At 42.9% G+C, this 15457-nt stretch overlaps 1 protein-coding gene and 1 long non-coding RNA gene across 3 annotated transcripts; one reads left to right on the top strand and one right to left on the bottom strand.

The window, feature by feature from the left end:
* Positions 1-523: 523 nt before the first annotated feature.
* On the bottom strand, positions 524-5664 carry OXA1L (OXA1L mitochondrial inner membrane protein). Its single transcript, XM_003808128.6, has 10 exons — positions 5541-5664; positions 4896-5057; positions 4134-4347; positions 2370-2513; positions 2030-2115; positions 1683-1847; positions 1399-1503; positions 1128-1290; positions 960-1040; positions 524-874 (listed from the first exon to the last, which is right to left on the bottom strand). Exons 1-10 carry the CDS (start codon positions 5601-5603, stop codon positions 750-752), a joined length of 1308 nt encoding a protein of 435 aa, XP_003808176.4. The 5' UTR covers positions 5604-5664; the 3' UTR covers positions 524-749.
* A 19-nt stretch (positions 5665-5683) lies between these two features.
* On the top strand, positions 5684-7922 carry LOC134728942 (uncharacterized). 2 transcript variants are annotated; one of them, XR_010109789.1, is made up of 2 exons: positions 5684-5881; positions 7640-7922. It is a non-coding gene; the product is annotated as an uncharacterized LOC134728942 (long non-coding RNA). The 2 variants fall into 2 exon arrangements; XR_010109788.1 differs by having other exon boundaries at positions 5702-5881; positions 7644-7922.
* Positions 7923-15457: the final 7535 nt, after the last annotated feature.

Genomic DNA, 15457 nt, shown 5'->3' with positions numbered 1-15457 from the left:
TTTCACCATGTTAGCCAGGACGGTCTCGATCTGCTGACTTCGTGATCCGCCCGCCTTGGCCTCCCAAAAGTGCTGGGATTACAGGCGTGAGCCACTGCGCCTGGGTGGAAGTTTAAACCCTTAATGCCAGGTTAAAACATTATATTTTCCAAGGCCATGGGCCAGCAAAAGCAATCATGACTCACTCTATTCTTCAGTTTTCTTTTTTTTTTGAGACAGTCTCCCTCTATTGCCCAGGCTGGAGTGCGGTGGCGCAACCTTGGCTCACTGCAACCTCCGCCTCTCGGGTTCAAGCAATTCTCCTGCCTCAGCCTCCCGAGTAGCTGGGACTACAGGTGTGCACCACCACGTGTGGCTATTTTTGTAAAACAGCAGAGATGGCGTTTCCCCATGTTGGCCAGGCTGGTCTCAAACTCCTGATCTCAGGTGATCCACCCACCTCGGCCTCCCAAAATGCTGGGTATTCTTCAGTTTTCTGAAGTGCACACTCATTTCCCTGTTCAATAAGTATCAGGAAGCAGCATGTAGTACAGAGGTTTACTAACTCTGTGAATGGGAAGATCACTTGGCTACCCAGTGCTCTCTTATAAACATAAGTACAAGAGTGTTTCATGAAATCCGTTTTTAAAATGAACATCGCTGTGTGCCACAGTTCCTAGGACTGGGGCAAGGACACAGTGTCAAGTCTTGTTTTGAGGATGAGTCTCTGAAGAGACAGAATTCCTGCCAGAATGTGCACAGAACATAAGTCAGCCAAGTGTGTCGTGCCAGGGATACTTTGACTTTGGTTTGCTGCTGCTGCTAGGGATATTGGGAGGGTTATCCTTTCCAGGTTGTAGGAGAGGGTTGTGGGTAAAGGTCTGTCGTAAGGGACCTGAGGGGAGAAGAGAAAACAAATTTCAACGAAGAACAGAAAGGAAGAAACAAAAGACAGAATTTGGCCTGAAAGGACTATTTACCCCTGGCTGCTAGCTCCAACTGATTCCGCATGCGTTGTTCACGCTCTCGCAGCTGACGCGTCATTTCAGCATTTTTCCAGCCTGTGTAAAGAGAAGCAAGAGAGCCAGTTGCATTCCTATTTTTAGACCCCTTTCCCTAGTCCTGTTTCACAGAGGATGAGCCCTTACCTTTTTTGAAGCTCTCTAGGAAGCCTTCCCGTGGAGGTAATTTGTCCAGGTCATGTACAACACGCTGGGGGATTTTAAGTACAGTGCGTACTGCTGGAATCCGGAGACAGGATACTTGGACCAGGGAAAACAAATTGGAGGAGAGCCAGTACATAAACACTGCCTGGGTGAGAACACAGAGAAGGGACTCAGAAGCTGTATCCCTGGTCAGCTTGCTAGGTGGCTAGGCTAGGCAGAAGGCCTTGGAGCCAGCCCATAAGGCATTACATACCGTGGGGAAATGCATGGTTATGGGCAAGGTTATCAGGGGCATCACTCTGATGACATTTCTCATCCACTGAAGGTCAGAACTTTGCACACCTGTCTCAGCACCTAGCTGCCAAAAGAAGTGGGGTGGAAAAGTCAGGAAAGCTGTCAGTTTCAGTGAATCTGTCTCTAATCTCTTATCCATCAACTCTTTCTCCAGCAAGTGAAGGATGACCATTCTGTACAACTACTTTACCCTCCAATCCCAGTTCACTTTGCAGGCCTGGCACTTGGCCAATCTGGGCTTACCTCAAGAACAGCCCACATTGTAGCAGTGACTGCCAGTGGTAATATGTAGATGGGATCGGATACCGTGAGATCCTGGAACCACCAGAGGCCACCTGTCTGCAGGCTGGGCACAGGAAGGTTGGCCATCTCTCTCAAAGCAATGAAGAAGGAGATGAAGATTGGGGCCTATTACACAAGATAAACAGTGTCAGCATGCTTTACCAGAGAGAACATTTTCATCACCCCACTACTGAAAGCCATGTATAATCCACCACCACCTGTTTTTTGGGGGACCTGGGACACATGAAACACAGAGAGGAAATTTCATGGGTACTGGATGAAATAAGGAAGGAAATGTTTTTGCTCACCTGAGTCACAGGGAGAATGAGAGGTTTATAGAGTTTAATACCATGTTTTTTCTGGTAAAGTGCCATCTCCGAGGAAGCCTTGTAATCTGTGAGGTGAGGGGAAATTAATGGTTGGGGTAACAGTTACATCAGTGGAGGTGAACATCCTCATTATCTACCTGGCCTGTGAAATTTCTAACCAACCCTGGCCACTCCTTGGGAGCATTAGGTCTAAGAAACAAACCTTTAGAACTTTCCCGACTGTGGCAACTTCTGATTTACATTGTTCCTTTCCCCCAGCAGAATGTAAGGAAAAGTGCAAATGTGGACTTCTCCCACGCTCATTCTGCAACTGACTCACACTCAATATGGTCTCCTGCTAACTTGGCCTCTCTGATTCGACTGGAAAACTTCTGGATCTCTGGCAAGTGATTGTGGATCCTGGCTGCCTCTCGCTGGCCCGTCACGATGAGAGGAAAAATCAGGCAGCGGGCAAAGACTGTACCTGGAAAATACAAACTAGGATTGGAGTGAAATTAAAGCAGTTCTGCAGCTAGAAGGTTGAAGGCTTTTAGGTCCTTACTGAAAGGGTCTTATTCTTGCCTTGTCCATTCTATGACTCATGCCTAAGAGGCCCAGAAATAAGGTCAGGGGTATGAATTAGTTGCTTTAAGGCTCAGTTCTCTAATTTGGCATCACAAAAGTATGGCATTAACTTCTCTAAGCAGATGATTAGGAATCCTGTTTGTTTCCTCAAACAAAAAGCTGACAGGAGTGGATTTAGCAATTATGTTACTGGCAGTTCGAATGAGGTGATATGAGTAAAAGCCAGACGGCTGAGGGAGTAAATGGAAAGAAGTAGGCTAATTGGATGCAGAGCAGTCTTTTAAGTAACAGCTATCAAAAGAATGAAACCCAGTCATCTGTGACAACGTGGATGGAACTGGAGATCACTATGTTAAGTGAAATAAGGCAAGCACAGAAAGACGAACATCGCCATGTTCTCACTTATTTGTGAGATCTAAAAATCAAAACAAATGAAATCATGGGCAGAGAGTAGAAGGAAGGTACCAGAGGCTGGGAAGGGTAGTCAGGGTTGGGAATAGTTAATGGGTAAAAAAAAAATTAGAATAAGATCTACTATTGATTGCACAACAGGGTGACTATAGTCAGTAATAATAGCATATTTTTAAATAAAGAACGTAAAAATTAGCCAGGTGTGGTGGCACACCTGTAGTCCCAGCTACTTGAGAAGCTGAGACATGAGAATCGCTAGAACCTGGGAGGTGGAGGTTGCAGTGAGCTGAGACTGCACCACTGCACTCCAGCCTGGGTGACAGAGCAAGACTCCGTTTAAAAAAATAAATAAAATAAAAAATAAAATAAAAGTGTAATTGGATTGTTTGTAACTTAAAGGATAAATGCTTAAGGGGATGGATATCTCATTCTCCATAATGTGATTATTACACCTTGCATGCCTCTATCAAAACATCTCATGTAGCCCATAAATATATACACCTACTAGGTATTCACAAAAATTAACAACAACAAAATAAATAACAGCCATCAAAGGAAGAAGATAGGGTAGTAAGTGAAGGGGAACTAAGGATGAAGGGAAGAAACCTTCCCCCAGGTAACACATGGGTGTGCCTGAGCATGTTTACATGTTCAGGGTAGGGCAGTGAGGAGGGAAACGCTGAAGACACAGGGGAGAAAAGATAATTGATGGAGCAACGTGGCAGAAAGACACATAATTCAAAGCAGAGTTTTAGCCTTTACAAAAGCAATGCTAGTGGCTTCCCAATTTAGGGGTTTAAGTGCCTGACCTGAACCTCTGTTCTAAACCAGGATAGCTTCATGACTGTTAATAAGGTCCCCTGACTCTAACCCCATGTTTGTATTCAAATATCTATACTTCTTGAATCCCAGATGATCTGGTGGTTTTATAATGCTCTTTAAGAAATATAGGCAGAGTGCATCTAGGTATGATGAACCTCTATCGCTCATTTGAAATCATCTGCTCTTCTGACCCCAGAGCTTCTGCAACTACTTCCTGAATCCATTCAAAGAATTGCCATCTATGAGGTTAAATCCCTAACCCATGTCCAGGGTATATTCCCCTTACATGCAGCAATGGCCCCCCACCAAGGTAGGCCCAGATCGACATGCATAAATTCCAGTAAATTCTGGATCAGCCCCACTGGGGTGTATGACCCCAGCCCCAGTTCAGCGAAGCTCTGCTCTGCAGCAGTTTGGACTACATCTGCAGTCTCTCCAGAAGCCACCTCAGGTACTGCTGTGGGTGAGGGAGTTGCAGCAACAACAGGAGGGGCCTGAACCTGTGTGAAAGAAAGCCTTGTATTATATTTATTCAGTAGCGAACACAAAGAAAGTGAGATCTTTTTATAATAACCAGTACTGGGTTCTGTTCTCTCTACTTCTTGTTCTTCCAGGTTAGCCTAGTGTCTGCAGATTTCAAGCTTAAAAAGGACATCTCATTTTTATCAATAGTTAGGAAGAGAAGTTACTTTGAGTAAGAATCCATGACTTCCCTTCATGCTGGGAAGTTATTTCTTTTATCACTGTTTTCCAAACTTCAGCCATTTGAATATCACTATCATGATTTTTGCCATATATTAACATGAAACAATTGCTTTTCTTTAAAACAGCTCAGAAAACCAAATATAACATCTCTCCTGTTGTACTTTCAATCATTTCCCCACTGAATTGAAAATCCATCCTAAGCAGAGATGCTATCATTTTGGAGAGCTGTGTGGAGCGTGGACAAGAACTCTGCTCCATATTCCCCCTGCTCCCAAACAAAACAAAATATGAAACCAACCAGGAAACACCACTCCTAATATTGCAGGAATGAAAGGCCTCTTACCTGGACTTCTGCAAACGAGATGGCAGAGGTACTGAGGCTGCGGGGGCCGGAAGCCGCAAGGAAGAGGTAGTGTGGGCGACAGCAGCACGGGGCTACTGGGAATAGGAGCCGCGTGGTCAGCGGTTTCCCAAGCCATTGCGAGGGCCCTGCGACGCTGTGGACCTGAGCGTGTAAAAGGATGATGGAGCCCCTTTACCGGGAGCAGAAGTCCTCGCGTGGGGGCAAACGGGATTCATTATGCTAACTCCCCAAGAAGCAGGCAGCTCGGCCACTACAGGAGAGGACATTGCTATCACCGCGCGCAGACCGCTAGCCTGAAGGCATGCAGCGGGTGGTGCCTGCAAAGCGAAGCTCGAACCTGGGTTCCCCGCATCTCAGTTATCGCAGACCCACATCGGAGGGCCCTGAGAACGAGGCCGAGGTGCTCTCGCCAGGGGCGAAGCCAATTCCAGAAGCTGACACCTGGCTGCTGGGCCCATAGTGTCGGGGACTAACCCTAGCGCGTCCTCACATGACCCGAGGTCATGACATTCAGGTCCCGGTGAGCAGGTCAGCGTCTGCTCATACCCCTAGGACGAGCTGTCCTGGGGCCTGGTTCACTGGGTCAGGGCAGCATCCCGGTGCTCAGCCCCGGGGCATCCTTACCCGACGCCCGGACTGTAGCAAGCGCAGAAGCTCCCGGCGTCCGCACATTAGTCCCATCGCCATTTTGCCCGGAAGAGGACTTGCTTTTGCGCCTGCGCACTAAGAACCACAACCCCTCGAGAGGAAGCACTTTTGGAGGCGGGCATGAAGCCAGAATTGTAGCCGCAGATCAGGTGGTAAAAGAGAACGGAGCTTGGCGGCCATATTTGAAGTGGGTAAAAATCTGTAAAGCCACGTTACCATGAGCACGCAGCGAGCCTTTTCTGGAGATTGAAAGGAAGTTGAAGAGCTGGGTTAGCTATCATCGTAAGCTATCATCGTTAGTGATGGCGTAAACCTGGGTAATTTTCCTCTAATGTCGCGATTGTCCTCTGATTTGTAAGTTTAAAAATAGCCTCAGAAAAGGCTTGGCTGTACTTGCAGAGGATTTTTCCCACTCAATGATGTTCGATTCTTTTGATTTTTATTGCTAGGTAATACTGTAATCGCAGGTCCAATGAAATTTGAGGGTAGTCTAGAGTCTGACAGAAATTAAGAGAAGGCAGCTTCTGGGAAATATTTTCCTCCCAGATAAAAAGACGAAGCTTCCAGAGGAGACTTCACCTTTCCATTTTTTTCTTCTGTAAGTGGGGTGGTGTGAGGACTGACCATGAGGGGACAAGTTTCCAGATGAAAAGCTCACGTGCAGGCCGGGCGCGGTGGCTCAGGTCTGTAATCCCAGTACTTTGGGAGGCCGAGGTGGGTGGATCACGAGATCAGGAGGTCGAGACCATCCTGGCCAACATGGTGAAACCCCATGTCTACTAAAAATACAAAACTTAGCCGGGCGTGGTCGTGGGCGCCTGTAATCCCAGCTACTCGGGAGGCTGAGGCAGGAGAATCACTTGAACCCGGGAGGCAGAGGTTGCAGTGAGCCGGGATTGTGCCACTGCACTCCAGCCTGGGCAACAAGAGCGAGACTCCGTCTCAAAAAAAAAAAAAAAAAAAAAAAAAAAGAAAAGAAAACCTCACGTGCTGAAGATGGTTGAGGGCAAAGATAGAAAACACCCAAATACTTGATGATATCATTGAGCTGCTGTACCATGCTTGGAACTGCTTATCTCCAGACTTTGTTGTGTAAGTTAATTAAAGGTCTTGGCCGGGTGCAGTGGCTCATACCTGTAATCTCATCACTTTGGGAGGCTGAGGTGGTCTAGATCACTAGGTCAAGAGATCGAGACCAGCCTGGCCAACATGGTGAAATCCTGTCTCTACTAAAAATACAAAAAACAAAAAAACAAAATAACTAGGCGGGCGTGGTGGTGCATACCTGTAGTCCCAGCTACTAGGGAGGCTGAGGCAGGAGAATCGCTTGAATCCGGGAGGTGGAGCCACTGCACTCTAGCCTGGGCGACAGACTCCATCTCAAAAAAAAAAAAAAAAAAAAGATGATTAAAGGTCTTTACTGTTTAGACTCTAAGTCTGTTGCTTGGGTGTTCTGTTTCTTGAAGTTAAAAGCATTCATCTTCAGGGAAAAAAGTTACTGGTCGGAAAGGTGGAGTTTGATTATGTTTGAACCCTTACAAAGTCTCTCAATATGCAGATTACTTTCTAAACAACAAATTATAGTTTCAGAAAGATACAATAACCTGAAATTATTTCAGTGACTGCTCATTTGGAACGATTATGAATGTACCTGACAGATATGGTGAAAATAGGAGGCAAAGAACTATAATACTGATTTAGTAATAATTAGTGGTATGAGCTAACACTTGCATATGTTGGATGCTATTGTAAACATCAATAGATTTTTGATATGGAAACACTGATTTTTTTTTTAGAGATTACTTTTAAAACTCAATACAATTAGAAGTAATTACAAATATACAGCTACAGAACACTTGGCAGGGTGACTATCTTATGGTACACTGCTACTTTGGTGGCCCCAAATGAACCAGGCTTCCCAATATTTGCACCTTTAGGAGTTCTCTTCTCTTGAGTCTGATTGGGCCTGTAACTTGCTTTAATCAATAGTAGAATGCGTTGGAAGTGATGTTATGCCAGTTTGGGACTATGCCTTAAGAAGGCCTGATAGCTTCTGTTTTTGCATTCGGGGGAAGCCAGCTGCTGTGTTAGAAGTTTGACTTCTCAGACTTCCTGCCTGTGAAAAGCCCAACCAACCATGTGAAGAAGAACTGAGGTTTCGGCCAGCAGCCTCAGTTGAACTCCCAGCCAGCAGTCAACACCAACTTTTGCCGCCATGTGAAGAAGGCCATTTAAAAAGTGGATTCTCCAGCCCACTGGAGCCACCTCAGGTGACTGCGTGTGGAGCAAAGAAAGGCTATTTGAGCCCACATTGCAAAATTACAAGCAAATAAATAAAATTATTGTAGTTTTAAGCCACTAAGTTGTTCAATAATAGATAGCTAAAATGTACAAGCAAACTTGGAAGATACTGTGGGTTGGGTTCCAGACCACTACAATAAAGCCAATATCATAATAAAGTGAGTCACAGGGATTTTTTTGTTTTGCAGTGCATATAAAAGTTATGTTGGGCCAGCATGGTGGCTCAGGCCTGTAATCTCAGCACTTTGGGAGGCTGAGGCAGGTGGATTGTTTGAGCTCAGGAGTTTGAGACCAACCTTGGTAACACGGTAAGACCCCATCTCTTAAAAAAAAAAATACTAGGCCGGGTGTGGTGGCTCATGCCTGTAATCCTAGCACTTTGGGAGGCCGAGGTGGGTGGATCACTTGAGGTCAGGAGTTTGAGACCAGCCTGGCCCACATGGTGAAACCCGTCTCTATTAAAAATACAAAAATTAGCCAAGCGTGGTGGTGGGCACCTGTAATCCCAGCTACTTGGGAGGTTGAAACAGGAGAATTGCTTGAACCTGGGAGGTGGAGGTTGCAGTGAGCCGAGTTCATGCCATTGCACTCCAGCCTGGGCAACAAGAGCGAAACTCCATCTCAAAAAAAAAAAAAAAAAGAAAAAGTTATGTTTACACTATACTGTAGTCTCTTAAGTGTGCAATAACATGTTTACAAAACAATGTACATACCTTAATTTGAAAATATTTTATCACTTAAAAATGTTGATGATCATCTGAGCCTTCAGCAAGTCATATTTTTACTGGTGGAGGGTCTTGCCTTGATGTTTGTTGACTATCAAGGTGGTGGTTGCTGAAGGTTGGGGTGGCATAAAATAAGACAATGAAGTTTGCTGCATCAATTGACTATGTTTTTCATGAAAGATTTCTCTATAGCATGTGATGCTGTTTGATAGGATTTTACCCACGGTAGAACTTCTTTCAAAATTGGAGTTAGTCCTCTCAAACCCTGCTGCTGCTTTGTCAATTAAGTTTATATGATATTTTAAATCTTTTGTTGTCATTTCCACAATGTTCATAGCAACTTCACCAGGAGTAGACGTCATCTCAAAAAACCACTTTGTTTGTCTAGAAGAAGCAACTCCTCATCTCTTAAAGTTTTATCATGAGATTGTAGCAATTCAGTCACATCTTCAGACTCCACTTCCAATTCTAGTTCTCTTGCTATTTCTACCACATCTGCAGTTACATCCCTCCATAAAGTCTTAGACTCCTCAACATCAACCATGAGGGTTGGAATCAACTTCTTCTAAACTCCAGTTAATGTTGATATTTTCACCTCCTCCCATGAATCACAAATGCTCTTAATGGCATCTAGGAGGGTGAATCCTTTCCAAAAGGTTTTCAATTGACTTTGCCCAGATCCATCGTAGGAATTGCTATCTATGGCCGCCATAGCTTTACAAAATATATTTCTTAAATAATAGACTTGAAAGTCAAAAGTACTTCTTGATCCACAGGCTAAGGAAAAGATTTTGTGTTAGCAGGCATGAAAACAACATTAATCTCCTTGTACATCTCAATCAGAGCTATAGGGTGACAAGGTGCGCTATCAATGGTCAGTAATTTTTTTTTTAATGGAGACTGAGTCTTGCTGTGTTGCCTAGACTGGTCTCGAACTCCTGGCCTCAAGTGATTTTCCTGCCTTGGCCTCCTTAAATGTTGGGGTTACAGGCATGAGCCACTGTGCCCAGCCTGCAATAATATTTTGATAGGAATCTTTTTTTCTGAGGGGTAGGTATCAATAATGAGCTTAAAATATTCAGCAAACTGTAGGGTAAACAGATATGCTGTCATCCAGGCTTTGTTGTTCCCTTTATAGAACACAGGCAGAGTAGATTTCGCATAATTTTTTTTTTAAGAGACAAGATCTCTCTCTGTTGCCCAGACTGGAGTGCAGTGGTGTGATCATGGCTCACTGTAGCCTTGATCTCCCAGGTTCAAGTGATCTTCCTGCCTCAGGCTCCTGAGTAGCTGAGACTACAGGTGCAACTAATTTTTGTGTTTTTTTTTTGTAGAGATAAGGTTTTGCCATGTTGCCCAGGCTGGTCTCAAACTCCTGGGCTCCAGTGATCTACACAGCTACCTTGGTGTGTCCCAAAGTGTTGGGGGTTACAGGTGTGAGCCAGCATGCCTGTCCTGACAGTTTTTTTTTTTTTTTTCAAAGCACTTTAAATGTATTATCCCACTGCGTTCTGGCACCCAGGGTTTCTGCTGAGAAAATGGCCAGTAGTCTTTTTTTTTTTTTTCCCTCAGAGTGATTGGACTTCAGCTGATAGTGTTATTGAGGATCACTTGTACATTATGAGTTGCTTCTCTCTTGCTGCTGTCAAGATTCTCTGTCTTTCAACAGTTTGATTATAATGTGTCTCAGTGTGAGTCTCTTTGGATTTATTTTACTTGGAGTTTATTGAGATTCTTGGATTTGTAGATTAGTGTCTTTCATCAAATTTGGGAAGTTTTCAGCCATTTCTTCAGATAATCTTTTTACCCCTTTCTCTATCTCCTCCTTGGGAATCGTAATGCATATGTTGGTCTACTTAATGGTATTCCACAAGTTCCTTGGTCTCTGTCCACTTTTCTTTTTTTTTTTTTTTTTTGAGACAGAGCCTCACTCTGTTGCCCAGGCTAGAGTGCAGTGACACAATCTTGGCTCACTGCAACCTCTGCCTCCCAGGTTCAAGCAATTTTCTTGCCTCAGCCTTCTGAGTAGTTGGGATTATAGGCACTCATCACCATGTCCAGCTAATTTTTGTATTTTTAGCAGAGATAAGGTTTTGCTATGTTGGCCAGGCTGTTTTCGAACTCCTGACCTCAAGTGATCCACCCGCCTTGACCTCCCAAAGTGCTGAGATTACAGGCATGAGCCACCTCAGTTGGCCTATCCACTTTTCTTTATTTATTTTTCTTTATGCTCCTCAGATTTGAAAATTTCAATTGTCTTATTTTCAAGTTCACTGATTCTTCTGTGTTTGAGCTCCTCTAGTAAATTTTCATTTCAGTTATTGTGTCTTTCAGCTATAGAATTTCTGTTTAGCTCCTTTTTACAATTTTTGTCCCTTTCTTGGTATTCTAATTTTGTTAATATACCATTTTCCTGATTTCCTTTAGTTTTTTGTCCATGTTTTCTTTTAGCTCTTTGAGCAAATTTAAGATAATTGTTTTAAAGTCTTTGGTAAGTCAAATGCCTGGGTGTCCTCAGAAATGGTTTCTGCCAATTAATTTTACTCCTTTGAATGCGCCATGTTTTCCTGTTTCTTTGTATACCTTGTAATTTTTGTAGTTTTTGTTGAAAAGTAGACATTTGAAAAAACAGCTAACTCCCCTAGTCTTTGCAGATTGGCTCTATACTGGTACAGTTCTTCAGCACTGAGCAAGGCTTGCTTTGAGCCTAGGGATCAGCTGAGGTGAAGGCTTAAGGTCTTTTCAGGGCTTTTCTGACCAAGTGTCTTACCTGGGCATGTGTAACTTCCCAATTTCCCCATATACATGGCTGCTTTTGAATGTCTTATTTCCTAAAGAGTCTCAGTCCGGTTTCTCCTGGGGCCTTACATGGTCTACTGTATGTATCCACCCATAGTCTTTTACTCCACATGTCAGTGGGTCTGTAGTCTCCTTGCAGCTTTCATGAGCAATGACTACCGCTTTTCTGAGACCTGAGGCCAGTCCTTTAGGTAACCCCCATATGCGCACAATAATTTGCAAAAAGCTTTGCTCTTCTCCCTTCCATTTAAGGGAGGGAACTTGGAATTAGGCTGCTGCCTCTTCCAGATTAAGAGCACTGCCACATCAGGGAGGAGGAGGGGACGAGGGCAAATAAAGACACCACAAAACTTTCTTAACATTTGGAAGGTGGGCATTCACTTGGTTACTGTAAACCTTTAACTGTTTTTTGGAGCTCTTACAGGTTAGTTCAGCTCATTTCTGGTTGTTTTATGAAGTTTCTGTTGGATAATGAAAGCTTGGAGCTTTGTCGTCCACCATTTTGCTGATATCACATGAGCATCCATTTTAATAAAATAGAAGAAAAGAGCACATTGGACCTTAAGTAAGTGTAAGAAAAGAAATAGAAAGTTAAGAGAAGAGGCCAGGCATGGTGGCTCACACCTGTAATCCCAGCACTTTGGGAGGCTGAGGTGGGCGGATCACCGGAGGTCGGGAGTTCAAGACCATCCTGACCAACATGGAGAAACCCCGTCTCTACCAAAAATACAAAATTAGCTGGGCATGGTGGCACATGCATGTAATCCCAGCTACTCGGGAGGCTGAGGCAGGAGAATCGCTTGAACCCGGGAGATGGAGGTTACAGTGAGCACTCCAGCCTGGGCAACAGGAGTGAAACTTAATCTCAAAAGAAAAAAAAAAAATCAGGAGTTCAAGACTAGCCTGAGCAACATAGTGAGATCTCATCTCTAAAAAAATTCAGGGCCGGTGGCTCACACCTGTAATCCAGCACTTTGAGAGGCTGAGGCAGGAGGATCACAAGGTCAGAAGTTTGAGAGCAGCCTGGCTAACATGGCGAAACCCCATCTCTACTAAAAATACAAAAATTAGCTAGGCACGATGGCTGGCGCCTGTAATCCCAGCTACTTGGGAGGCTGAGGCAGGAGAATTTCTTGAACCCAGTGGGCAGAGGTTGCAGTGAGCTGAGATCGTGCCTTGCACTCCAGCTGGGGCGACAAGAGCAAGACTGTCTCAAAAAACAAAAAAAAATAAAAGAAATAATCTATATTTCGATTATTGTGGTGGTTACATAGGTGAATACATTTATCAAAATTCAGCAAACTATTCATTTAAATGGGCAAATTTTATGTAAGTTATACATGAATAAATTTTATTCGTAAGTAAAAAAACAGTTTACAGAGGACACTTCCCTGTCAAAATAGTACATTTGTCTCGATTAATTCATATATTTTGAGTGAAAAATTTTAAAAAGTTTATTCTCTGGATAATTACTTTGCTTTGTCACCTGGTATGGACATTTAGTCTTTGGTGCCTTATGAGATAAATGAATAAAGTGCTTGGGTAGTTCTGATGAGAGAGATTATGTCTAAGAATACATCAGGGATGGCTTCATGGAGGAAACCATTTTTAATCTTGGCCTTAATTAATAGATACAGAGAAAGAAAGATAAAAATAAAGAAAATAGCATGGCATTCCAGGCAGAATGAACAATAAAGGAAAACAATATTGCCTTTTGCAAAAATACACTGTTTTTTTTTGAGGGACTCTGTGTTTTCATTGTTTGTAATATCACGTCTCCGTGTTAAAGACCTGTGTGTAATTTTCAGTCATTAATTATGCACGGATGATTTCTCCCTATGCAGAATGCTGTTTGGGCTTAATCAGGCAGTCTTTTAAAAGATGTAGTCTCTAGGGATTTGCTATTTAAGAAGTGGAACTAGCTATGTTATAATTAAATAATTCCTGCTACAGTACCATGTAAAAGGTCATTCATCATTTAACATTTATTTATTCTACAAAATATTTATTGAGTGCCCATTATATATCTGGTACTATTCTAGGCAATAGAAATACACATAAGTCAATATTTATCCCTCATGGGGCCTAATATTCTTTTTTTGTTTTTTTCTTATTATTATACTTTAAGTTCTAGGGTACATGTGCATAACATGCAGGTTTGTTACATATGTATACATGTGCCATGTTGGTTTGCTGCACCCGTTAACTCGTCATTTACATTGGGTATTTCTCCTAATGCTATCCTTCCCCCATCCCCCCACCCCACGACAGGCCCCGGTGTGTGATGTTCCCCGCCCTGTGTCCAAGTGTTCTCATTGTTCAATTCCCACCTATGAGTGAGAACATGCGGTGTTCAGTTTTCTGTCCTTGTGATAGTTTGCTCAGAATGATGGTTTCCAGCTTCATCCGTGTCGCTACAAAGGACATGAACTCATCCTTTTTTATGGCTGCATAGTATTCCATGGTATATATGCTACATTTTCTTAATCCAGTCTATCATCAATGGACATTTAGGTTGGTTCCAAGTCTTTGCTATTGTGAATAATGCCGCAATAAACATATGTGTGCATGTGTCTTTATAGTATCATGATTTATAATCCTTTGGGTATATACCCAGTAATGGGATGGCTGGGTCAAATGGTATTTCTAGTTCTAGATCCCTGAGGAATCGCCACACTGTCTTCCACAATGGTTGAACTAGTTTACAGTCCCACCAACAGTGTCAAAGTCTTCCTATTTCTCCACATCCTCTCCAGCACCTGTTGTTTCCTGACTTTTTAATAATTGCCATTCTGACTGGTGTGAGATGGTATCTCACTGTGGTTTTGATTTGCATTTCTTTGATGACCAGTGATGATGAGCATTTTTTCATGTGTCTGTTGGCTGCATAAATGTCTTCTTTTGAGAAGTGTCTGTTCATATCCTTTGCCCACTTTTCAATGGGGTTGTTTGATTTTTTTCTTGTAAATTTGTTTGAGTTCTTTGTAGATTTTGGATATTAGCCCTTTGTCAGATGGGTAGATTGCAAAAATTTTCTCCCATTCTGTAGGTTGCCTGTTCACTCTGATGGTAGTTTCTTTTGCTGTGCAGAAGCTCTTTAGTTTAATTAGACCCCATTTGTCTATTTTGGCTTTTGTGGCCATTGCTAATATTCTTAAATTATATTTAATATCAAACATTCTAAGAAATCACTCTGTAATGAATGTAAAACCACTTTGGGTAGAGAGTATGATACCAGTAGTTCTATTTAATCTTCCTTTTAAACAAATATATATTTATTTTAAAACATGGGTTTTTCATGATTTTTTTTTGGTTAAATTTTCAGCAATGTGTTTAATACTCCAGGATACCAAAAAAAAAAAAAAAAAAAAAACCTGGGGAATTTATAGTCTAGATATGGAGAAAATACCTATACATGACATGATTAAAGTACTTTTAAGTAGAGTGTGTAATGAAGTTTGAGGTAACAAAATACAGGGTAACTGTGAGGGTGAAATTGACATGGGGTCACAACATTCAGGGGACATTTATGAAGGAGTGTTGGTGAGATTTTAGTTGGTGCTTCCAGGCAGAGGGAACAAGACAGCAGGCCTGGAAGCAGTGATGAGTGGGGTATGTGGAGGACACTGTGAAGACTGGCCTGTAATAAAGTTTAACCTGTAATTCCTTGATAAAGATTTCCACGTAGGAAATTAATCACAGTTATATTCATAGAGGTTCATTACAGTGTTATTTAAAATGATGAAAATTGGCCAGACGTGGTGGCTCATGCTTGTAATCCCAGCACTTTGGGAGGCCGAGGCAGGTGGATCACGAGGTCAGGAGTTTGAGACCAGCCTGACCAATATGGTGAAACCCCGTCTCTACTGAAAATACAAAAATTAGCTGGGTGTGGTGGCATGTGCCTGTAGTCCCAGCTACTCAGGAGGCTGAGACAGGATAATCGCTTGAACCCAGGAGGCAGAGGTTGCAGTGAGCCTAGATCACACCACTGCACTCCAGCCTGGGCAATAGAGGGAGACTCTGTCTCAAACAAACAAACAAAACTCCAAAAAAGATGAAAATTGG

This window comes from Pan paniscus, chromosome 15, assembly GCF_029289425.2.
Source record: "Pan paniscus chromosome 15, NHGRI_mPanPan1-v2.0_pri, whole genome shotgun sequence".
Classification (NCBI taxonomy): domain Eukaryota; kingdom Metazoa; phylum Chordata; class Mammalia; order Primates; family Hominidae; genus Pan; species Pan paniscus.
This window is presented reverse-complemented; position numbering and strand designations above follow the sequence as displayed.